This window comes from Amblyomma americanum, chromosome 10, assembly GCF_052857255.1.
Source record: "Amblyomma americanum isolate KBUSLIRL-KWMA chromosome 10, ASM5285725v1, whole genome shotgun sequence".
NCBI classification, from domain to species: Eukaryota; Metazoa; Arthropoda; class Arachnida; order Ixodida; family Ixodidae; genus Amblyomma; species Amblyomma americanum.
In genome coordinates this window covers 98,803,395-98,829,760 of record NC_135506.1, presented here as the reverse complement: position 1 = coordinate 98,829,760, position 26,366 = coordinate 98,803,395, and the positions used below count along the sequence as shown (strand labels likewise).

At 47.4% G+C, this 26,366-nt stretch overlaps 1 protein-coding gene across 1 annotated transcript; it reads right to left on the bottom strand.

The window, feature by feature from the left end:
- Positions 1 to 378: 378 nt before the first annotated feature.
- On the bottom strand, positions 379 to 25,552 carry sha (shavenoid). Its single transcript, XM_077639239.1, has 6 exons — positions 23,839 to 25,552; positions 9,835 to 10,280; positions 7,818 to 8,111; positions 5,994 to 6,238; positions 3,113 to 3,256; positions 379 to 1,444 (listed from the first exon to the last, which is right to left on the bottom strand). The coding sequence occupies exons 1-6, from the start codon at positions 24,191 to 24,193 to the stop codon at positions 529 to 531; spliced, it is 2,400 nt and encodes a 799-aa protein (XP_077495365.1). The 5' UTR covers positions 24,194 to 25,552; the 3' UTR covers positions 379 to 528.
- Between the last annotated feature and the right edge of the window lie 814 nt (positions 25,553 to 26,366).

The window sequence follows — 26,366 nt, the reverse complement described above, 5'->3', positions numbered from 1 at the left end:
GACTGCTAGCATGACAATGCAGGGGGAGAGCCACAATTGAGAGAGGATGAAGGGATTATCCCCTTCCGTTGACCACTCCCTCCTTTGTCACGCTAGCGGATTTATGAGAATCGGCCGATCCCATTGACTGGAAGAGGGTCCTTTGGCGAGGAGAAGCCGTCGCAGTCGCAAGTTGTATCCGACTATATGAGGAGCAGGTCTGTCTCACAGTAGAGCACCCCTGTTAGATTTCGGTTCGTAAACCACTGGGCGCCAAGAAAACTTTTAGTGCTTCAAGTTTTGTAGCCCTTTCTAGACACGTGTAGCGGTCATCAGTTAGAAAATCAACTTCAGAGTTTTGATGCTTCGTGATCACAAACCACGCAAACTTTACGCAGCACGGCGTCGTGATTCGAAGCACTCCGAAGTCGGCGCAGCATATTTTGACCGATGCTTTCCAGGGAACACACCAATGGCTTTACTGAAGATTCATCCATCCAACGTGCAGCGATTGCTCTCAGAGAGGAGTCCAGATTTTCTGATGTCGCGTCAGTTGGAGCTCTCTGAAGTGTCCAACTCTATAAGCGTCACGAAGTTTCCTTTACCGTTCAGGATGTCTCCAGCAGCGTCTCCCACTTCGATGATTGTGACGTCAGGCGGCGGTGGTGGCTGCGCATGCTTTCCGCTGCGTTCCGCGCGTGAGCGGAAGCGACGCCTGGTGCGTCGCAGGCTAACCACTCTTGCGTCCGTTTGCGGCGAAGGGTCGGAGTAGTCCGGGTCGTATTCCGAGTCGGATGGTGACGGCACCAGGCTGTCCGAGGCCACTGACGAGCAGCCCACACTGTCCCGACGCTTCAGCTGACCTCGGCACACATGCATGAACTCGATGTCGCCAGCAGTAACTCGCCTAAGGGCGTCCATGGCGTCAAAGCCTCGAGGACAAGGTCCGAACCGCGACGTGGTTTTGATGCACTTCTGGAGGGACTGCACGCTCATGTAGAGGCCGGAGTGGGTCGGCTTGAACGAGCTCGCGACCTTCACTATCATGTCGGGGCTGACCCGGGCAGAGTTCATGATGTAAGTGGGACGCGGATTGTGAAGTGAGTCGAAGATGATGGGCTCGTCGAGGCCTTCGAGAAGTGTCTGGTCTGGAGGTACCGACAGCTTGGTGATGTTCCTCGAGTTTAGGGAATCGCAGGGTGAGTAGAGCGAGTCGAGGTCGACGCTCGTGGAGGAACCGTTGTCGCCGTCCAAGTCATCGGAACGGAGCTGGTCGACAGGCGAAGAACAGAGGCGGGGCGGTGGCCGGGGCGGCGCATCGTGGAAGGAGCCCTTGGGCAGCGGCGCTGGTAAGACGTTCTCGTAGCACGGGCTGTCCGAGTTCCCATCGGGTTCACACCGCACTCCGGTCGGTTGTTGCGCACGGCTTTCCTGCAGCCTCTGAAGCTTCTCGTAGAGGTCTTTCCTGGAAGAAAAATACACGCTATATTTATTACGCAATGCCTGAGATTTGCTCCAACAGGGGAATATTTTCTCGTCTCAGTACAAGCTTTCAAACGGAATAAAGATGGTTTATGGTTTATGGGGGTTTAACGTCCCAGAGCAACTCAGGCTATGAGAGACGCCTTAGTAAAGGGCTAAGGAAATTTTGACCACCAGGGGTTATTTAACGTGCACTGACATATCGCACAGTGCAAAGGCAAACGGAATAAAGAGCAAATATGTAATTATCTTCGCATATAAGCAATTTAATGATGTTATATCGAACACTGATACACTAAATGATGCTTACAACAGTGGTTAAAATTTAGTTTGGGATCGCACAGACAGAATTTAAGGTGAAATAGTACTGCTTGATGTGACGTTGCCGTTGCGAACTAAGTTTCTTTAAAAATGTACACTTATACATATATATATATATATATATATTGTTTTGGTGAAGTGCACACAAATATTGGAATACCTTCAAATTTTCTAGTTCATACCGATGGCGAATACCATAAAATTATATCGCTGAATATCTGATCGAGAAAGAAAATGCTCATAGTCTGAGAAAAGAATGCCTCGTACATGCACTGCAGGTGAACAGAATAGAACTGCTGTAGAATTTCTTTGTACCTGACAAGCCAAGCGCAATCTGCAAATTAGTGCAACCGGTTAGTAAATTCTTGAAAGAATTCACTGTGGTCACCTCATAAATGCAAGAAAATATCCAGTCCAAAAGCGAAACTGAGGCATTAAGACAAACGAACTAAGAATCACAGGCAGTGCCGAAACCAGCTCCGCATAAGCAAGAAAACAATTAACTGAGAAAGGTATGTTGCCAGGCTAGTTGGTTCTGCATGTGGCACCTGCACTTGTCGTCCTGTCGTTTGTGTGTGTTAGTGTAGCGTCTTGTTTTTCAAGAAAAACAATTAAACTCCCTTGGTCTATCATCGGAAATTGCAATCGGCAATTTCTGAACATATTTAAACAGAAAGCAATGGAACGTTCAGGGTGTTTGAAACAGGTCACATAAATTTCCACTCAAAACGCCTTAGGTAGTGAGAAGATTTTTCTGATTCTACGATTTAATAAAACTACATTATAAAAAATATCAAAAAGTTTTCAACACTTTGAACAAAAAAACGCTGTTTATTCACCATAACAGCCTTGCAGCATGCATTGATCAAGTTATTTTTCATGTTTTCACAAATCTGAACACAACAGCTGGTGCGGTCAGCGAGTCATATTTCCGGATGCCTGATGAGCTAGTTTGCTGGTTAGTTTATTGAAATGTCTGTGCTGAAATGAGAGCTCCAAGAAATCACAATAGAAACATCATAGTGGTTAAAGCAAACACAACACTCTACTGAAACAGACAAGCCTTCAGAACAGAACGCCTACACGAAAATGTAGCGCCGGACAGTTTCGACCAGGGTTTCGTGCTTTTGGAATGAAGAGGACAATGAAAAAGCCGTAATTCGATATCGCTTAACGTATTTAAGAGACAAATGCGGGTGATATCATCCCTGATTGTTCCATCGGCTATTCTCGCGCAATAGTAAACTGAAACCGCGTAACCTGCTTCTGCAACGAGTCCTGGCTTTCTATTTGAGGAGGTCAAACAGGTGATATAGAATGAGTGGCCCACCTGAAGAGGTCGAAACGGGCTTGCTGCGTCTCCTTGCCAAACAGCTTTTTCCGGCGTCGTTCTGGCGGTCGTGGAGGGTAAGGCGACTGATGCGCCAAGGCCTCAAGCGGTGAGTCTTGGAAGCTTTCGTTCACCTCAAAGAACCTGTGCAGATGGCAAACATCGGGTTGAGGTTTACCGGCCTGGAACGTCTTTCTTAAAAGCAAAACAAGAAAAAAGAAATCTCACGTAACGCTCTAGGTGGTTGTTGAGAACAATGCTTACTCTAACAATCTTTCTCATTTAGTCGTCACGTTGGTTTACAGACGTTACATGCCTGTGTATAGAAACCGCAGCTTAGAACAACGGCAGTAACAAGTTAGACAGGACGTTCGCCATAGCATGTTGTTGATGCTGCAACATTCGCCGCCACGGTGGCTGAGTTGTTACGGCGCTCGGCTGCTGACCCGGAAGACGCGGGTTCCATCCCGGTCGCGGCGGTCGAATTTCGATGGAGGCGAAATTCTAGAGGCCCGTGTACTGTGCGATCTGAGTGCACGTTAAAGAACCCAAGGTGGTCGAAATTTCCGGAGCCCTTCACTACGGCGTCCCTCATAGCCTGAGTCACTTTGGGACGTTAAACTCTCATAAACCAAACCAGATGCTGCAACACTCACTGCCTTGCTTCGCCTGTCCTACTAAAATACGTGCCAGTAATACGGTGGTGTTTAACCAGCCATAAAAGCTTTTGCTGGGGTTGAACAAACATAGCGCCAACACTGAAGCGCTACATGAGAATATAGACAGGTAACAGAGATGTAGAGATAAAATTAAAAAAAAACTCAGGACGGTTTCGACTGTGTAACGCGATGTTCAGCGATAGCTGTTTAGGCGCTTTGTTTTAAGGATTATTCCTGGCGCACTGGTGTAGTGGTCAAGTTATGCACCCCTGCACTGGCAGGCGGCTGTTCCAAACAGAGCCACCCGTAGGCTTATGCGACCCCAGTTGACCATGACATAAGGTCACGTGACTGTGACATTAACGCACCCACCGGTTACGCCGACCGCGGTGGCGAAGAAAAAGCCAGGGACGGGCGCTTAACAGCCATCGCTGTAAAAAGGATTTACCCCCAAACATGGTTTTCCTCAGCGCACAGCCCAAAACCGTGGCGTGAAATAAGACGAATGTAGCACTTCGAGGAAATTTAGTGCCAGCTGCTGTCTATTTTGTAACGAGAATGAGGACATTACTAGTCAAGCCTGTGATCCAACTTCGTAACAAACAACGATCAAGGTATTTTTGCGCGCCGAAGCAACACTGTGGGTTGTCAGATGTGCTTTAGTGGAGGGCCACTTTCGACGACCTCCTTCATAGTGTGTTAATCGTTCGAAAAATGGGTAAGGCAATGACCATTATCATCATCACCAGCCTAACTATGCCCACTGCAGGGCAAATGCCTCTCCCGTATTTCTGCAATTAACCATGTCACAGAAGCTAGTGCATTCTCCTCGCATTCGATAGGCACGGGTACCCATAGGTTTCCTAATAGGCACAATACTTGCCCGGCCCTAGTGCCTAGCGCTTCTCTGGTTAAGTGTTTGAGAAAAACGCCTCACCCCCCCACACACACACACACTTCTTCATCGAGAGAAAAGCGACACTGGAGTGACCGAAATCCGCGTTTTGCGATATAGCCCATTGTAGTTCATTCTAGCATTTTTGTGCGTAAAGCATTAACAAGCGAATCTCGCCATCCCTCGATGCATAATTTATACTTAATTTTAATATCTTCTGCAGTTGCGGGTTTGGCTTGGAGCAATCGAACGATGGCCATGACATAAATAAATATGAGATCATGTGAGGAATATTAAACCCGCAATACAATAACTGATTATTAGGTCGCAATCATTCTGCAGGCTTCTAGAGCGGGTTAGCGTAGCAGTTGGAACAAATTAAAAAAAGAAAGCGTCAGTTATATAGCAGTTCTTGTATACCTGACGTGGCCAAAAACCTAGATGTGACGCATACACCCAGCTGCCAGCTACTGAAACAGAAAGTGCAAAAGAGAAGAAATACAATTACAAGTTATTTGTAGAGTAGAGTTTATTTTATACTGTGATCCATATTTTTTGTTGTCTTGAGCATTATTCTGAAGCGAAAACATACCATGAAAAATTTGGTGTTCCTACACCTTCAACAGGCACTGAAACTTTGGTTTGGGCTAACAGGATATTAACCGTGAAGGCGTTTCTCCACCAGTTAACGCAGTTGCGGTGCTGCTGGGGATGGTGATTAAAACTAGGCACTCAGACATTTTTGTATTTCGGCTCCGTCGAAGTCGACGCGAGACATTGAACCCAGAAGAACAAGACCAGCCTTCGAACACCATATCGATCTTCTTCCCGATCCGTTCTTCTTTATTTCAGCGACTGGCTAATTCTGACTTTCATTGTAGTGTCGACGGCAGACATTGTTCTCAACCCTGGCCTGAAAGAAGATAACTATACAATCGCATGAAAGTGTACAGGTGAATTAGGAAATCTAAATTCGTCGCTGAAGAGAGCTCCTCGTAATAATCTGAAGGGACTGCCACTCTCAGGTCTCACGCCTTTTGATGCACGGCACAGTGGCAGCGTTAAATGCAGCTTGGCAGCACCTTAGCGTCTCCAGATTTTCACCCGCTTCTCCTCGCTAAGCCTGGTTCATCTGCAGAGCATACGCTGTTCACCAGGATAATAATGAATGTTGACGGTGGTAGGCACAAGAAAGCCTTTTTTTGTTTCTTTGACGATGCACTGCGGCGGTGAATTTGCTTACTTTTTACGGTTATCGCCGTAATGTTGTTGGATACAAAAATCCAAGATCACATAAAAATGACCTTGAGTTTGTGAGTTTCATCACCTGTGGCAGTCGACTCCGTGCAGAGGGTTATGTCGCACGGAGCTGTCGTAGGTGCCGTTGCATACGCTGGAAGCGCCAGAGAAAAGATCCGACTTCTTGGCGAAATGGTGATGACCCTGCTGTAGGCCCAGATGCTGCTGGTGCAGTTGCGTGTGGTAGTAATCGTCTTCCGGTATGTCTACCAGGGAGGGTCGGAACCGGAAGCTGCGTAGCCTGGCCCTCGCAGCGGCCACCATCTCACGAACCTGAGGAAGACGCGATCGCCCAAATGACGGTAGCAACGGATCAGCCTAGATTGCATGGAATAGAGAGTTTTAGCATACAGTGTACCGGCCCTGCGTTGCCGCTTACCATGACAATCTCCAATGCGCATACGCTGAAAGCCCCGAGGCGCCATTTCCAGGCAAGCTGTAGGCGCACATTCTCGTCAGGGTCATTTGCGCATGCGCATTGGCATTGTAAATATAACCTGCGTACAGCTGCTTCGTGCTATCGCTTGCCATTACAATTTTGATTTTAGGTTAACTTTCGCTTCCCGTTTAAACGAGTCAGCTTGACGTAAGTTTTTTACTCGCCAGTGTACCTTTGATTGTATCTAAGCCATGCAGCCGGGACAACTGCCCGCATCTTTGTTCCGCTATTCGAGCCGACCGTCTGAACCGAAATTATAGAAAACTGTTCGCGCTTTATATACAGCTAACTGCGCATGAGTAACCAGCGTCTTGGATGCCGCACGCTACACATTCGAAACTGCACTTGCTCCGGCCTTGAGCTACACTTACAAACCTCTCGTGTTTGAGCGGTGCTTTATGAATTGAGCTTAAAACTTACACTTTGACAGTCCCTGCTTAAAACTACGAGCTATAATTTTGCGCAGACGGCGAAGGCCCCTCAGCGCTCTTGTTGTGCACCTCAAGCTCTGTAGCTATTAGTAATTCCCCGCCACTGCCACTGCTTAAGGGCTATCCAGGACCACCTTCAAGCTCAGAATCAATTTCAGCTTTTGGTCTTCCACACCGTGCCGCGTGCCACATGTCGTTGAATATAAAAAAAATTGAGAGGACACTTAAGATCTGCCTTAAGGGTATGACGCGGTAGCGTAATGGGTGAATTCCCATATATGCTGGATTGGTCATTCTCTGCTTTCCATTCATAGATCTCTAGGAGTTTTCACACCACTCCTGGCGCTGTGATGCAGCGATTAAACGATATGCCACTGCCCTGGAATGGCAGGTGCTGCCACCTGTGGGCCTGGTGCGACCCAAGTTGCTCTTCACGAGCGAACAATCATTAACTTCCACCGGCCACGTTGGTCAATTTGCTCGCAATGCCGTGGACAGGTTGTGATGATGCCGCAAGGCCACGTGCCCTAGGTGCCCCCCCCGCCTCCTACATAGGTTCTCCGGCGGGTTTTCAGGGATTCTTGTGCGCACGGCAAACGACGTCAACGCCGGATTTTCTGCGACAGGGGCTTCTTAACGCCGTCGCGTTAAAAACGCCCGAATTCTCAATGTATGCTACACCCTTTGTTTTTCTGGGGCCTTTAGAAAGAGCCGATGCGAGCGCAGGAACGGTTTTACGAGGTCGATTTTCAAACGCGTAGGAAGACCAGGCCCTCAGAATCAACATGTTACCGCAGCATTCTGTTGCACTCTGCACTTGTCTGTAAAATAATAGTGATAATATTCCCATCGAGCTGCGTGGTATTCGCTACTTTCTCGGCCAACAGATGGCGCTAGCTGTGATTGAGGAAACTGTCTTGTTTCCGCGCAATGAAAGGCGTTTTTGCAGCCATCATTTCCGAACGACAAGACGTACTCGCACCTTGGCGAGGAACTCCTGGGCTGGCGGCGGCGGGCAGGCGAGCATCTCCGGCTCCAGCAGTTCGGGCCCGAGGTTCATTTGGAGCGCTGCGCGGCGCACAGATCCACGCGACTCGAGGTGCTGCTGCCGGCGACCGTCGCTTCCGGATGCGCTCCCTCCCGGCAGGCATTGCTGCTGCTGCTGGTTGCCGGAACGCTTGAAGAAGACGTCACGGTTCGACGACTCACTTCCGGAGCCGCGAGGCGTATCGTACGCGTGGTACTGCTGCTGCTCCTGGCTTGGCTGCCCACCGACCTGAGAAGGCCGAGGGGGGGGGGGGGGGGGGGGGGGGCACTATTCGTGAGCGTTCAGAAGAGTCGACAATTACTAAAGACAGTGGGCGCAGCGGAATGGCGTAAAGCGAGAGTATTTCTTGCTCATAGGAGAGTAGCCTGAAATTTTGCTTAGACTAGCTCCTCGCAACTATTCACAGAGAGTTCTAGCGACCTACTGTCCGAACACTGCGTTCCAAAGGGCAAAACTGTATTGGATAGCAGGTACATTGGGCGAGACTCAAGTCCTGGGCCCGTGTTCCTTAATTATTTGCCTTGCAATGACTCCAGTGCTTTTTCTTAGATGTCGTATGAAAGGAAGGGTCACCTAAAAGCGAGGAGCTATATAGTTTCGGCAAAGACGAACTGGAGAGCTGCTTTTATTCTGAAGCCGAAATGTTTCTCGCATGACAGTCGATATTCTCTTTACCAATGGATTTCAAGAGGCCTATGGGAATGTGTTAAATCGTATTATTTTGAGAAACGCGACGAAGCGATGTTGAAGTGATTATTTTCCTGCACGACGCTCAAGAAAAACGGGGGAATACAAAACGTAACACTGGAAACTGATATAATATTAGGCAACTCTAGAGTTAAACCATAAAAGGCGTGGAGTCAAGAGTTTTTCATGCCTTCTGTTAATCTCTGAGATGACGGTATCGGCTCTGGTGTAAACGTCAATGCAACTGTAATACGTGAAATTAAATAAGGTCGCGGTGCTGTAAATGTGAACGCGCGCCAAAATTACATGGTGGCTACAAGTTATTGTTAGGATGTCGAAGGTGCATTTTTAGGAGTGAGCTTCAGTGAAGGGACGAAAGCCTAGAACGTGGGTATTTCAGGGTAAAATACTATGAGAAAAAGAAACTAGTGATCAGGAACACCTACTTTTGATGAAAACGGCAGTTAAGTCTGCACAGAGCGGCACATTCATGCCAGAAAAGAATGGGCTGCAGAAGTAAAGAAAGAAAGAGAAAAAGAAAGAAATAAAGGAAGGGAAAAGAATGAAAGGAAAAGGCGGAAAGAACGAAAGAAAAAGAGCAGGAAAGAAAGAAAGGAAGGAAAGTAGGAAAGAAAGAAAGAATTAAAGAAGGAAGATGAAAAGAAGGAAAGCAGGAAAGGAAAGTGGAGACAGAAGCAATCACAAGCAACACAGAGATGCCTTAACTTAACCCTCCACAAAGATTTTTAATCAAAGAAAAAATGGAAAGAATACCTCATATCACAAAGCATGTAACTCTGCTATTTTTTATGATTCCGGAGTGGCAAAGACTGTATTTGACACAAATGTGCATTTGATTGTTCTATCCTTTTTATGTTTTCTGTCTTATTGTTGTTAATCTGACCTGTAAATGACTTATGCGATGTTGTGTTTGAGCGTGTGTATGATTATGGCGTTATTTAAGTTTTGTACATAAGTGCCTGTTGTCTGCTACCCATGCCAAGACAGGGGCAGGAACCCAGTCAAGCTACTAGGATAGTAGCTTTTTGTTCCTGTCCCAGTGTTTTTTCCTGGCTTATTATGGAAAAAAATGCTGAATAAAAGGATTTGATTTGCCGTCAAGCACAGGGAACAGATAGCTGACGCAATACTTGATTCGCATGCGTATAATGAAATCAGATGCAGTGAAAGTTCTCTCAGACGAGATGCACAATGTGTATTCGCGAGGTAGATATGAACTTCATGCAAGGACGAGAAATCTCACCGTAGACGTTTGCTCCTCTTCCAGGTAGCTGCGGAATGTGGACTTCACATTAGCCTGCCGTACTCGCAGGTAGACAAGCACAGCCAGGACGTAGGCCAGTCCGAGCACTCCCAGGCAGAGCCCGACGACCGTGTAGTCTGTGGTCCTGCGCTCCACAGGCGAGATGCCCGGCGCCCACCCGGCGCGGAAGGCTATGCAGGGCTCGAACACGGCACCGAAGTCGTCCGTACAACGCACGCGAAGCAGGATCAGCTTGTGCTGAAGCTTGCGTCTCTCAGATTCGCCGCCGAGCCACTGCAGAAACGTCCGGTTGCTGGCGCGGTACAAAGCGAACGGCTGACCTCCGGTCGAAGACGATGTTGGGTCTCGAGACTCCAGCCAACCCTCCGGGCTCAAGTACTGAGTCCGGTTGACGCGACACCAGAGCGGGTCGATGGGAGCCATACCTGCGTCGAGAAAGTAATCAACTCAAAAGTTAATGGAACTTGCAGAAAGGCTTACGAATGTGAGTATGCAAAGCTGACCTGCCCTTTTTTTTTATCATGGCGCTATAATACTGCAGGTCAGCGGAATTTGGAGTTCCCATCTTTAGGTCCCTACTCGCTGCGGCAGTCAGTAACTCAGGCATGTGTACAGTGTGTGCTTTGGCTTGTGTGTGTGGACATAAGCATTATGTGTCGGAGACCACATCCAGTGTTCAGTGTATTATGATGTTATACTTTCACACGTCCAGTCTTTGTTTTTGCTGTTAATTTCCGTTCTCTCCCCCGCTGTCTTGTCGGGTAACAGGAGAGAGGTATGTTTCTCAGGGCATCCTCTCCACTGTTACTGACATCAATCCCGCCTCTCTCTCTCTCCTATACGGGGGCATGAAGGGCACTAGACGCAGAATGCTGTCTGCCTCCTTACCCTGTTTATGTGCCAGATGATATCATCCGGCCATGATGAAATCGATATTTCGGGTCGAAGTGTTTAAACCTGAGAAGTCCTGATTCCGCATGGCACAACGCTCATGATGAAATGACCGCAGCAAGCTCGAAATCATGCTAACACGTGCCTTCGCATTAGCTTAACTAAAAAGTAGTCGCCATGAAACGTATTCGTGCAAGGCGGACAGAGTTACCCGACGGCGAAGTGCACTCTAGTGCCGAGCTCACTCGTATACGAGCGCGTCGAGTTACATTGCGTCCAGTTAGTTACATTGTGTAGAGATTCCCATTGGTTAAGGACTCGGAAGAGACAATATAAACAGAAATACAAAAAAAGCAAATCTCTGTGGGAAACTTTCGCCACAAGTCAAAGAAATTATAAAACACTTCCGGTGCCAGACACACAAAGGAAATGAGCCTGACCAAAGCACCAGTCGTTGAGAATAACGGACCCCGCTTAACCACCGCAAAGGTGAAGACATGCTTAATGACGTATTTACGTGGGCATATTTGTAGCAGTACACAAGCGAGCAATCGTTAAGGAGCTCTTGCATGTTCGCAGATAAAAGGAAAATCAACGTTTAGTCATTACGTCAGTGTACGTATACTTGGGCTTCAATAATGCACCAAGGTTTTAAATTATGTCTACAGGGGCACCACGATGAGCTAACTTATCTCACGTAGTAATTTTTTTCATCTCATAGGTTTCGCAATGCTAGAAAAGCTTGAGTATGTCCTTTTTTTGATAAAAGGTACATTGCAACAGCATCGTCAGCCACTAGCTGGCAGTCGCGTGCACTAAGAAGCACCGTCGCAAGTGTAAAAAGAGGCAGGGAGTTAATACAAAAGTTGATTCAGCAAGGTGCAGAACACATGCTGCCTGGAGTAGACTCGTTGCGTGCAACGATGTGCTAATGGGCAACAAATAGCGCCACCAACGGTGGGAGTGTATTAGGGAGTGGCCTGAAGAACGAGCAGTTTAAGGACTCGAACAATCATCGCATAATTACCTGTGCATCGCAGTAAATACAGGGCACCTAGCACAGGGTCGTGCACACGGCGGCACGCATGGCAGGTGGACCATGAGGAGCTGTTCCTAAGCCGTGCTTGCAAAGATAATCAGCGGGTAATGATGGAGTTTAAATAGCGATAATCTGCCCAGCATGCCTTCACGATGTCGCCGTTTGTTTTTTCATGTTTCTTGGATGGGTTGCTGTCTACATCCGCCTCGAACAAAGGTTAGAAAAAAACAGCTTTCTTTAGCTCCCCAGGACCAAGGGCTCCAAGTAAGTTGAAAAAAAGTTTTGCAGTAGCGAAGATACATCACCAACAATAGTCACGTTAGTATGTACGCCTAATTCGATATTTGAAAATATCTCCATCAAATTCTTGTCGTTTTCTGCGACTCGTCTTCAGGTCATTCGTTAGTTGTTCCGAAAACATAAATTAAATCCTTGCGGTAGTATCCAGATCGAAAGGATTGATATGTAGGCTGGAAGAATTTTGCTTCTGCGTGTTAGAGGCAATCATACTATGCCTTTAAGCACTGTCACCTGACGTACCGCCATCTAGTCTGAGGGACTTGTAGCGACTAGACGGGACGCCTTTTTCATTTACAAAACAAGGGCTTTACAGACGGTATCTTCCAATCCCTCCTTATCCTGTCGCTTCTTGCATGAGACCCTGCACTGCGACCTTTCGCGAAGTTAGAAATAATTCGAGCCTAATTCACAGAGCAGTCAGCACGCACGCACAGATCTGTGAAACGCCAGCGTCCGTGCTCCGGTTAGCAACAATGGACGAGAAAATAGTAAAGGCTAGACGCCGACTAATCACGAATAGTTACGTTGTTGAGGAGTTCGTTACGCCGCAGAAGGATGCACCTTAACGACACGGAATCTCCTGCCAGAACGTGACCGACGCAGAGTGAAAGCGCTTGCCATGTAATCTGGTTGCCTTCATTGAGTTCTTCTGTGGGCTTCCAAAAACCGTTTTTTTTATTTATGGGCACCGCTTCAACGTACGCCAGTTACCGAAAAGTGGAAGTGGTACGTGTAGCCTTTGTAACAAACACCAAGCTGGATGGCGTAAGCGTGCATCACTGCCAGCCGCTTTTTTCAGGGCGCCCAATACTCCCGTCTAACACTTCTGTTTTTCTTTCTTTAAAGGGGAGATTTAACTCTGGTCTTTGTATGAAGCAGCGCTGCTGGGTTCTCTGAAAACATCAGCCAGGGTTTTTAACGACCGTGTTTATTGCTGGTGATGTCTGGCAAAGAGAAAAGTGAAAAGACTGACGGAGTAAAAGATGGCAGCCGATTTGCGTAGTTAGGTCAAATGTGAATGTGTGCGCCTAGTAGCGTGTTTCGAATTTTTTTCACCATTAAACGCTGTACGCTCAGGTGTTTGTCGTGGTGTGGGTTGTTTACGAAAGGTGAGTCACGTGCTTTATATGGCTCACTTGTCACCTGTGCGTGCGCGCGCGCGCGCGTGTGTGTGTGTGTGTGTGTGTGTGCGTGCGTGCGTGCGTGCGTGCGTGCGCGTGTGTGTGTGTGTGTGTGTGTGTGTGTGTGTGTGTGTGTGTGTGTGTGTGTGTGTGTGTGTGTGTGTGTGTGTGTGTGTGTGTGTGTGTGTGTGTGTGTGTGTGTGTGTGTGTGTGTACAGGGTTGCCCAAAAGTACCCAGGCCACACGGTATGCTTTCGAGCAGTATAGTCAGGCAATCACGACAACCTCGAAGTATCTGTTTAGGGGAGAAGAAGTATCGTTCTGACCTGTGAGAACCTCCGTAGCTTTATGGGCATCTTAAGTGTTAGGATATACCGGCGAAAAGCAGACCCTGTGGCCTGGGAACTTCTGACCAACCCTCTACATACGTGAACCTAGCCAACAGACACCGAAACCAAGGAGTATAGTGGAATGTTTCTTTTTGTTTTAATTTACGCTCATGAATAATAGGAGATTAATAGTTTAATTGGTTTATAAATAAATTGCGCTAGTAATCTCCCTTTGATCAACGCCACAGGTTTTATAAAGAAGGCATTCCTCTATTCGCCTTTGTTTCGGCGACTGTTGGATTCCTTTATGTACGTCAATACGAGCCCCTCTTTTCCTTTCCTTTGTCTGCTCTATCTCTCGGTATATATACATGGATCACCTGTCAGAAGGAGGCAACACAACCGCTAAATTCGGGGAATAATCATTATAAATGCTAGCGCACTAAAACGTTCCTCACGCTCGGCACTAATGAGGCCCAAAAACAGAATTGTTATAGGTACGCGCGCGATGCGATTCAGTTAGGTTCCAGGAATCACCTGTTGAGAGCAGCAGGGTGGAAGCGCCAAACGCACATAAGCACACAAAATGAAAAGAAAAAAAAAAGAAAACTTTCCACGCTCCGCCAAGGGCGAAGTAGCCGAAGCGATAGATCTGCCCTCTCCTTAGCCAGCCGTAACACCTTCTGGGTAATCTCGCTGCGTCCGCTCTTCTATTCTTCCTCCTCCTCCTCTCTGTCTCTTTCGCACATGGCCAGCACGAACCAGGTAATTTTCTCAGGATGAGATAGACGCGAAAGACGGATAGTCAAGAATGGCCATGAATCTTGAGATTGAGAATGCCCTGGTCCTTTATTACTTTTGGCTCACAAATGGGCCATAACCAAGCGACCACAAAGGCCACAATCTTGATGGCGACTCCTTCCGGCTAATCTCGATGGTATCTCGCATCCGCCAACATGCTTACACCGATTTCCGGTTACGAAGTATGACGGCTACATCGTTCATCTTGGCCGACGTATATAAAACTGTCATCGCAAAAACCAGGGGCCTTTTCAGACTGTGCAGAAAAGGGGAAATGAAGCGATAGGGACAGGTGCACGGGCACCTCTCCCGTTTTCACTTAACTGGTGAAGACGATGATGACAATGCTGATTTGATTGTAATGAATCAAATGTAGTTTGGCCAAAAGATGCTAAGGCTCTCGTGTTTACAATGCAAGAATGGGTGTTAAAGAGGCATTTTATTTCATGTATCATCCAGCGTGCCTAATGCTCCTAGAAACAAAAATAAAAGCCAAATTTTAAGAAGGAAAAACCAAGCTTATTATAGAGTGATAAAAGGCTGAAAAAGGCGAGCACCCGGGCAGGGCAAAGCGGTAATCCATGGGGAAACCGGATGGATGCTTGGCAGCACTGCGGATCGAACACTAAGTACCGTCCGCACATGAAGCGGATGCTTAAACTACTAAGCCAACCACCAGTGGTGCGATCATCCCCTTTTATGATAATACTGGGCTTTCCATTCACGAACGCTGCCACTCAAAGACCTGTATAATAGGGCGCAGCTTGATCATACTACCAAAAATAAAATATCCTAAAATTCAGCCGCTCCCCGCCCGCCCTCCTGAGAAGCGTCTCCCCAAAAGCCAAAAGGGGACTTTGCGGCTGCCGTATGCAAAGCTGCCTCGAAGCTTAAGCAGGAAAAGGACCTCTTAATAGGAGACGGCGGGAAAAACTCCATCCACAATTGTTATTGGTGAAAGTCTTTCATTTTAATATAGATAGTAAACTAGCCTTACTTAAAGCATCAATATTCTTTGTTTTGGATTTTTATATTGCTTCTAGCATCTGTCCAGTTGATCTGGACCAGCCTCGGAGATGAGCGAGGAGACTGCACTTTCCAACAGCACAGTCTGCTTGTGAAAACGGCTTGTGGCGGCTTGACCTATCCTCCATTTCTTGTTTGTTATAGCTTATATATAACAGCTCCGTTTCTTGTGAAAGTAGTGTCATTGTCATCAGAACACGGTTGTCAGTTTGTTTGGACAAACTTAAATTCATCTTCGGTGCTGCTTTGTAGTAAACTTTTTAAGAACTGCGAGCCAATTTTGCGTTTCCTGAAGGAAATAGAAATATTGCTTCGCTGGCGTGAAACCACAGAGCAATAAAATTCTAAAACGGGAACGGCGCAGCCAAAAAAGGCACCTAGTCTGCTTCCTTTTTACTTTTTATGCGGCGGCCTGTTCTTTATTGCGGTCGAAGTGGTCTTCCGTCCCCGTAATGTTTTTGGCGCACACGCCATCTCAACATGCTTTAAAGCCCAAATAAGGACCAATCATGCTGGCTTGTATCGATAAGATACAGTGTGCTCATCACAAATAGATAACTCTCTCTCAAAACGAAGGGTTGATATGCAGAAGAGTGCCCCGCCGCGGTGGCTCAGTGGTTAGGGCGCTCGACTACTGATCCGGTGTTCCCGGGTTCGAACCCGACCGCGGCGGCTGCGTTTTTATGGAGGAAAAACGCTAAGGCGCTGATTAGAAAAAATTTTATTTACATATGTACACATGCCAAGGTTACCGGATACATTTGACATTCACAAGTTGACATGACGCTCAGCATGTAAGGCGAGCCAATTAGAGTGCCAAAACATTTTTGAATAACTGACAGGAATTTCTTGTGTGCGATTTAAAGCGGCGTGGCATGATTATTAACAGTGAGTGATACCGGAAAAATCTGACACGGAAAAAAAAAGGGGGGGGGAATAAAGAAGAAGACCCTAGCGCCAGTTTGGTCTAAAGACCAGAACAAGACGTTCATTGTTAACAGAAATAAATGGGCATGACCACTGCCGGAGAAACTTTTCCTCCCCCAAGAAAAAGAGTTCCTCTGACAAGAAACTGATCAGCTCCCTTCTAAGACGGCCAAGTATTGGCCTTACAGCTCGGCGTCGAAAGCCACCAGCGACAGCGGTGCATCGATTGCGCCATAAACTAAAAAGACCTGCAACAATTAACAGGCGAGCAAAACGCTAAGGCGCTTGTGTGCTGCGCGATGTCAGTGCACGTTAAAGATCCCCAGGTGGTCGAAATTATTCCGGAGCCTTCCACTACGGCGCCCCTTTCTTCCTCTCTTCTTTCACTCCCTCATTTATCCCTTCCCTTACGGCGCGGTTCAGGTGTCCAACGATATATATGAGACAGATACTGCACCATTTCCTTCCCCAAAAACCAATTCTTATTAATTATATGCAGAAGAGACAAAACAAAGAAAAAACAGGTTTCGCCATCACCGGCCAATTTCGCAAATAAAACGCGTAGTTCGACGCTTGTGCGGATCTCGGAGGCTATGCTACCCTGCTATTCAATTCAACACGGTGCTACGACTGAAGTTCGGCGTCGAAGAGAATGGTAGTTTATATATCTTGCGACATGGAAGTCGTCACCGTGTATTTCTTTTTCTGTTAGTATTCAGCCAGAACATAGTGAATACATATGCGTGTAACCAGCAGGGCAAATAAATACAGTCTAGCCCACTTACAACGCCGCATTTATAACGAACGAGCGCCCAGCGTTTACCCAGGTGCTGGCTTTCGCACTGCTGGCACCGTGGGCGTCAACAGATTTTCCAGCTTCACTGGAACCAGCCTCGACAACTACTTCTGTCCCGGCTCCAAGTCCACTGAAAAGGCACGCCCTACCTACAGGCGCACCTCTCCCGATCGTCAACGCAATTTTTCCGATGTTGGCATCTGGACAACAAATCTTCTGGCAACTACAGTAATAGGCGGTCCCACCGATATGGCCCAGCTGCCTAAGAGGCGTTACTGCATGCGGCACCCGGGGCACGACATCGCCTCTTCGATGTGCTCACCCCAGTTGTTTACCCAGGTCAGTTACATGCGAAATGCATACTGTCTTCGTTCCTCGAGCCGATGTAGTATTGCGGTGTCGTGCCCACACGCTCTGTTTTACCGAAGCCGAAAATGTCTCGATATGTTTTCTGTCGCGTACAATGCTTGGTCGCACCTGGTGTTGCTAGTGACGGGATATGTTGAGACAAACCCTGACCCTAAGGATGCGGCCACTATTGACGAAGTAGCCTGAGTCGCTTTGGGACGTTAAACCCCATAAACCTAAACTAAACTGTTGAAGTGTTGATGACCCTTAAGAAGCTAGAGGAACGTCAAGCCAGATTCCTCGGGGACTTGCAATCCGTCAAAGTGCTGCACTATGCTATGGCTAGCACGCGCGACAGACTACTAGATCGAGTACATACTCCTGAAGAAAATATGACTAAAGTGAAGCGTGATGAATTACACCTGATTGAATTGTCCCATGATGTTCTCTCTTAAAAGCTGTCATTGAGGAGACTAGCAATCAATCCCGAAGAAATAACCTACTAAATTTTGGTTTAGAGGATAGCGCTCTGTGACCTGGCAGCAATCTGAGGAAAAGGAACTGGCTTTTTTTTCAGTCCGAACTAGGACAATCACTGTCACAGGCCGGCATTGAGCGTGCACATCGTATGGGTAAATACAATTGAAAAAAAAAGGCGGCCGATAATACTTAAATATTGCGCTCTCAAAGACAAAGACCGCGTTTTGTCGTTTGGTGGGAAGCTTAAAGGCAAGCGAATTGTGACCCGAGAAGATTTGAGCCCTTCTGTGCGCCACGCGCAGTATAAGCTTGTTGCCCATGCGCGCTCACTAGATGTGCCCTTTAAGTTGCGTTTCAACAAGTCATACGACAACAATCGGTTCTTCACTTAAGATGCCGCCTCTCTAAGGTTGTCGAAAATGCAAGTCATTGAGGGTCGGCCCCGCAACGCGCCTTCTTATGTTCCCCGTACTCGTCGATCGAATCCGGTGGCCGATGAGCTAGTTTTTCTTGCTGTGAACTGTCGTAGATTAAAAAATAAAATTGGCGATTTTGCCACTTTGATATGTTAAGTAAAGCCTGACGTCGTACTCGGAACCGAATCCTGGTTTCATGAATCTATTGATAACTCTCAGGTTTTCGCTTCTGGTTATGACGTGCACCGGAGGGACAGGGTCATTCACGGGGGCCGCGTTTTTGTACTTGCAAGGACATGCTTCCGTTCGAAGCATGTCCTTGCAGCAGGGTCCCTTTATCCTAGCTGCAGGGTCCCTTTATCACTCACCTGGTCAAAATTGTGTCGAGTGGTACTGCGTCCTGTCATAGTTCCTTTCCGCACTGGATAATGATGTTATCATCGGTGTGATTTTAACGTGCCCAACCTTGAATATGAGAAACCCATACTCAGCGACAAGTCTGCACTGTCGTAAGCCTTTGCAGAGGGTGAAGCGAATTAATGATCTAACACAGCACGTAAATGATCCTACTAGACAGCAACACTCAAGGTCTTCCATTTTCGATTTAGTTTTCTCAAATACAACCTCGCCAGCAGATAAAGGATTAATAATCCCTGGTCTAAGTAATCATAACTGTGTCGTTGCGCGTTTTACGGTGTCAGTTGCACGGACCGTGCATAAGCAATCGAGGGAAGTTTACACTGAAGTTATAAAAGTTTATAGTGATGATAGGGAAGTTTATACGGATGTATACTCACACGAAAGGTGAGTATAGATCCTTATCACGTGATCTTGTTTCCTTCTTGTCTGATTTTTTTAAAGAGCACTCATACATTAGACTGTGAGAACACTTGGGAGCTCTTTAAAAACAAATTCAAAGCTCTCGTTGACATACATGTACCGTCAAAGGTGGTGTCTTGCAAACAGCGAAATGAAAAACAATGGTTCGATCGAGATATCCCTGCACTGTCCAAAAAGCCGCACCACCTTCTCACCTCGTACTCGAAGAGCTGTTTCTCAAGTATGAAGGTCCTTTCACGCGATATCAAATAAATTCTTTGCTTCTTTGGTTGAAAAAATTTCGCGTAACACTAAGGAGCTGCGGAAGTTTTTAAAATCTCACGAAAGGGAACAGGTTGGCGTTCCACACCCATCTGTTGACGGAGCTGTCGTCACTGCTGATTATGACAAAGTTTGTTGTTTTAATCGCTATTTTCGGTCTGTTTATAGCGCTCCCTTTTGGGTAGAAGTTTCTGAAACCACTCAAGTTATTTCTGTACCTATGTCACCTATTACAGTTACGTATAATGGAAATTTGAAGCAACGGCAATCGCTCAATGCTCAAACCGCTACTGGTCCGGACCGAGTTCCATCTTATGTTCTTAAGGCATGCGCTGAAGTGGTAGCACATTATTTAGTTGCGCTGTATAACAAGTCGTTAGACTCTGGTTGTTTTGCCACAGAATGGAAAGTAGCTATCGTAGTCGCAATCCATAAAAGTGTCTAAAATACTGAGGTTTCAAACAAATGACCAATTTTCCTCTCTTGCGTAAACTGCAAGATTATAGAACTTATTATTTACAGTGCCGTTATAAAACACTTAAAAAATAGCAACTTCTTTGCGAATGTACAGCATGGTTTCAGGTCTGGGCTTTCATGTTCTACACATTTGTTGGAATCCAGTCATAATATTATTTCGTGTCATGACTGTGGGAAACAAGTTGACTGAATATTTTTGGATATTAAAAAAGCGTTTGACTGCGTACCGCATGCCCTTTTACTGCATAAACTTGCTCCCCTTAGTGTCCTCTACGTTGTAATTGCATGGATTCGTGACTACCTTTCTGATAGATCACAATATGTTGTAATTAATGGTAATAAATCCCACTCCGCAGATATTACTTCCAGTGCATCTCAGGGGTTGGTTTTGGAGCCTTTGTTGTTTTTAGTTTACATTAATGATATTGTCGAGAACATTTCTTGTAAAACCCGCTTGTACGCAGACGACTGCGTCGTGTACAGCCCAATAGTCACCGATCATGATGTTGGCACCCTGCAGCAAAATCTAGACACCATCCATCATTGGTGTGTCAAGTGGAAAGTGGCGCTGAATTCAAATAAATGTACAAATGTTGCTTTTACACGAAAAAGTAACCCAATAAACTCTGTGTACTGTTTAAAATCTGCTGCTTTGGATAAAGTGCCTGAATTTTTTTCCTTGATGTGTATTTAAGAGAGGATCTTACATGGAGAACTTACATTGGATATGTGATAGGAAAAGACTTCAGAATGTTGAATTTTTTCTGGCGTAATTTCTATAAAGCGCCAACACATATAACAAAATTGTCGTTGTTCACACACATTAGACCTATTCTTGAGTATGCTAGCGCGGTGTTGGATCCATGTATGATGACATTATCGGAAGGTTTAGAACGCGTACAGAACCGTGCAGCACGGTTTGTCGCCCATGATTACGTCTTTCGACGCAGCGTTTCAGCAATAAAGGAATCTTTTGGCTCGGAACATCTCCCACTGCATACTAGTTTAGTGCATGCGCAGTAAACTAGAAATCTTCTGTCGAATATAGTTAACCAAAACCGAGATTGATAGCTCTGTGTGTTCAGCTGCCACATTTTGTATCTGCACGCCGGGACCATGCTTTTAAGGTGCATGAAATCAAACGTCGAACTAACATTTACCTCTTACTTTCCACACGTGATATCTGTTTGGAAGAAACTCTCCAAAAATGTCTTTGACGGCACATCTGTAGAAGCGTTTTGCGCTTCTATTCATGCTTTTATTCATGGAATGGCTTAATGTGAACTTTGTGTCATTAATGTACGTAGATGTGTGCCTTATTTTGCTGTATTTTATGGCTGTTCCGTGGGTTTGAATAAGCAGGGCGTTCAGTTGGGCAAGTTGGTACAGATGCATCTTTTGTAACACAGTGCGAACAACGTCGGACAAGAACAAAAAGGACACGGGACAGTGCTCGTCCCGTGTCCTTCTTGTTCTTGTCCGTCGTTGTTCGAGCTCTTTTACAAAAGTTGTGCTTTGAATCTCTCATCATCTGACTATAAATAAATAAATAAATAAATAAATAAATAAATAAATAAATAAATAAATAAATAAATAAATAAATAAATAAATAAATAAATAAATAAATAAATAAATAAACGAGGGATCTGCTACCGCGAAATTAAGTATTAACGCAAGGGCATCTTACATAACGCACAAGCGTGGACGCAAATTGCGGTTAGGGAGGTGCATAAACTTGGTCCCACAGTCGAAAAACTAAAGCTTACTGAAAGAGTGGTGACCGATCAGCGTCTCCCAGCAACCGTGGCACAACCCTCCCTCTCACAAGAAGCCATGGGGCGAGCCGAAAAAGCAATTAAAATGGCGCGGCGAATATTATGCCAACTAAACTTTGTACCAGATGCAGCTGTCGAATATCTATGCCTTGGAAGGCGACGCTAGCGCTGCATGGTGCAAAGCACGGTAAGCTTCGCGTTACCGCCCATCTGTACACGAAGCCGGACAGCAGTGATCGGCGCTTGCCGTTTGCAATGGGCAAGTTTCACAAGTCGCGGTGCCTTGGAAGCTACGTTCTCGTTGGCTACAGGCCTGGATTACAAGCGAAACTTTTATTCCATGTGTGCCACTAGGCATAATAAGTATATGAAGAGGATAGGGCTAACACACAACTGTTCGTCGATTGACTTGTTTAGGGCGACCACTACATGTAGGGATAAAAAAAAAACAACGAGGTTCTTGTTCATGGTCGGCAAATGTGCGGAGCGCCTTCACTGACAGCGGTGACTATGTCTTTCCGCCGCCGAATACGACAAGCAGTGCCAGGCACTGGACATAGATTTCTGATGGGCGAATAAAACACGGGCGAGAGTGAAGCGCGTGTAACGTGCGAAGACCATTAAAAAGTGTTTACTGCCGAAAACGGCTTTAAAAGCAGCAATACAATATGAACCACGTACCCGTAAACGTAGGGAAATAAAGCAGCAATGAGCGGACTTTTTTAATAATTAAGCTTCACTTCTGTTTCACTATTTTTGGCTGCATTGCATTGCTTTGCTATATGAGGGTTTAACTATCCATGACCACTGAGGCTAGGAGGAACGCCGCAGTGAAGGGCTCCGGAAATTTCTACTACCTGGGGGGTTCTTTAACTTGCATTGACATCGAACAGCACACGGGCCTCTAGAATTTTGCCTCCAGCGGAATCGAACCCGCTTCTTTCGGGTCAGCCGCCGAGCGCCATAGCCACTGATCCATCGCGGCGGCTTTTTCGGAAGCCTATTTTCGACGAACCTCGGATACAAAAATCGCAGTCCGTGCGCTACCATGAGATTTGTTACAAGATGGCTCGCCTGTACGTTTAACCCTCTGGTACAACTGACATGCTGTTTTGGGCCGCACAAGAATGTTATGTTCAAAATGCAGCGTCTTGACAGGTCTACACCACTTCGAAACAAGGTGAACATAGGAACTGTCACCGGCCTAAATTTTCACGCATTTATTAGATGGCAGATTTTTGCTGATGCTACGCTTATTTCATAGTGCAGCGACTTTCTAGACACGGATTTTTGCCCAGAAACGTCGTTAATGCACAGGCGTTGCTTCTGCCACAGAAATTAAGGAAGCACACTGCGTCTTTCAGGTAAAGGAAATAGACATTGGAGGAGAATTCAAGGATGAAGCGGCTAGCTACGTATTTATACACACATGCAATTAGTCTGAAAACGAAAGCTTCCTCAACTACTACAGGAAAAACACTGATGCTTCCTCCGGCAGTACAGCGGACTACTTCGAAATAGGACGCAGAAATAGATGATGCGTGTCTTTGCCGAAGCCTGCCGTTGTCTTTATTTTCGGCGAGTAATTCCTCGGATGCCAGTCCTGTTGTTTCTACGGCCCCACCTGGAACACACTGCGGGGTTCAAATCACAGAGTATCTTGTTGCTTTTATGAAGTCCTACTGCCGAACCTGGTAGGCGTCTAAGAGTGGCTCAACACTCGCTCGTGCTGCTACCTTCAGTGGTGGTGGCGCAATAGATGCGACGTTCAGCTTATGAACATCGTCGCGGAACGAGGCTCAGTCCTGGCTCGCCGCAGTTTGATAGCGACGCAATGCGATAACGTCCTCTTTCTATACGATGTCCCAACACGTTAAAGAACTCAAGCAGGCCTTCTACCTACCCGGCCTATTGTGCCGTATATTCTAATAACCGTCGATATACTTGTTATTTTTATACAAGTGTTGTGAGTTCCACATTGCGCGCGCTAAAATGGGGCCAGCAAGATGCGGAATTCATTTCTGCATAAAAAAAGGAACTGTAACGAATAATCACATAGGGTATTGAACAAAAAAAAGCATGCAAATTTTTCGCACCGGTGGATTGTAAAAGGCCGGAGAGTTGCTGCTTATGTTGATAGTAGCAAAAGCGCTTACCCGTGAGGCTGAGGTGGGCGCCGGGATGTACAATCTGTCCGGCCAGCGGAAGGAACACAAGCGGCATCTGTTCCATGGGGGCACCGGGCCGCACGAAGGCTCCCAGACGGCACTCGCCTAGGTCTCGCACGCACATGCGGATGTCCTCGCGGTAAGTATGGTGGGACGGCGCGCACTGGCACCGGCACTGGCCTCCGCCGGGAGCCTGGGCCGCATCCGGACCACATCCCGCGCAGTCTCGGAACAGGTCTCCTCCGTGGTGGCGTGAAACTTCCAGGTCTGCGCCGTTGCTGGACGCGACAGCCACGCTCATCGTGACCAGAAGCAGGGGCGTGGCGAAGAGAAAGGCGAGCATCCTTCCATCATGCCTCGCCGCTGAGCAGGAGTAGGTTAGGCCGGGTCCACTCAAGGCTGAGACTAGTTCCGTTGTTCCAGGAGGACGGTGTATAATCGATGAGCGATGACGGGCCACACACCACACAGAGTTTGACTGACCGTCACCGTGATTCGGTGAGACCCGACCTGAGGTTGCCGCACCGCTTCAGTGTGTCCGCACAGGAAGGGTTTACGTACGAAGGGCGAAACATGGAAAGCAGCGTATTGCACTGTGGTCGATGTCGAGAAAAGTTCATGTTCAATGAAGAGTGGCATATATAAGGGCGATAAAAGTGAGTGAAAACATAAAGGGTAAGAAAAAGGCCGTCGATCTGGGCTCAACTGACGGGAGTGATCGGCTAGTGACATAGAAATTGATTGTTCATAATAGCATCTCCTTTGCTCACATGGAGTGGATCGAAAAATGCTTCCTTCTCACAAGTGTGTCCACGGAAAAGAGTTTGGCACCTTTTGGCGGCTCTGGTTACTTGACGAACTTCTATGGCGGTGAAGCACTGCTTAAGTCCCAGTGGGCTAGCAGCAATGACAGGCGTAACAACACCGGAAACCGTTTTCCGCTTATAATTATAAACAAATTTGACACTGTATTACCTTTCAAGAGGTGAAAAGGACGTTGAAAAGTCTTTCCTTTTTTGGAAAATATCAGTACAGATAATTCACAGTACTCCTTGAAGTCCCAGAATGGTACTGTGAATTAAACTACACGTTATCACCCTGTAGCGAGATGCCTCTTCCAGAGCGGTGATGATCTTTGGCACAGGAGCTTCGGCATGTAGTTCCTGAAAAAACAATAGCATTGGATCTCTTCCCGATGACTGCACTTGGAGAGTTCGGCACAAAAGGAAAGTTGAATGTATGAATATACCGGGAGAACTTATTCGTCATGAGCGCATATCGCGTTCATACGTGTCCACTGCGGTCTCCGACACACAAACACACAAGAGTTGCCAGTCTTCTCGAAGACGACATTCTTCAGCACCAAGGCCTGGCATCGTTGGGTGCCATCGATGTCAGAGGGGCCACATCTTGCAGGAGCTGAGTGCAGACAGGGCGCCCGATAGCACGTTCTTCCTCGCACGACCAACGCTGCAGCCGGGCGTCGTCCTCCTCGCCCCTTGTCTCTGCCGGGAGCACCAAATGCAATACCGGCAGCTCGTCTCGCTTCAACGGTTCCGGCCTATCGGCTCCGGCGCGGGTCATCACCTCAGCGCCTTGACCTTCGCAGCCCTGCGCAACGGGACTTTCTCGCCGCGGGAGCGCTGGGCCCTCCACGGACGGCTCCGTCCGCATCGCCGCGTCGAAACAGGTTTCGGCCACTGCGTCGACGGCACGCGAACAAAAGGCGACGGCCACGCACCTCTCGCGTAGCGGTCCTCAGCATCGCAGCGGGGAACCGGTCCATTCTATCGACGGCCCCTGAATAAAATGGATCGCTGAACTGAATCCCGCCAGCCACCTCCCCCCACCTTTCTCAGCTGCCGGCAGCAGCGAGTGGTCGAAAACGAAGTGCGAGGAGTAAAAGAAGGCAGGTGGGGAGGACTAAGAGTGAAGATCGGAGGTGAGGGCGAAGGGGGAGCGCGTACAGCACCGCGGCGTTTTCTCCGCCAAGAAGAAGAAAAAAGGTCCGCCGTTCTGGCGTGGCCCCTTAAACGGAGTCACCTGAGCGGAAAGCTCAAGTTTGACCCTCTCTGCACCAGTCCTCCTTTCCCTCCTTCGCGAGGCCGACGCCACGTCGACCAGGAGTCCGGCAACGTACCTCAAGCATCGGCTGAGCGACCACCACCTCCTGCAGACGCGTCAGGATCTCTTGAGGCGTTGCAGATCATAGGAGTAGGAAGAAGAACAAGAGGAGGAGGTGAAGCCGTGTACGGGGGGAAAAGGGGGACGTTGCCGGGTGGCTTGTTGGCGAAGAGCGTCGACAGAATGCCGGAGATTCGTCCGAATCTCGCCGGGCCGGCACCTCTTTGGAAGAAGCACTTGGTCGGCGGCCGAGACAAATGGTGGCTTTTCCGTCGGCGCGCCGGAGCGAAGCCAAGAAGATTGCCCCTCGCCTCCGCTGCATCAGAAGAGGCGGTAGCGGACGCACGCGGGGCCCCGCATAGAACACGCATCGTGGGCGCAGCTCGGAAAGT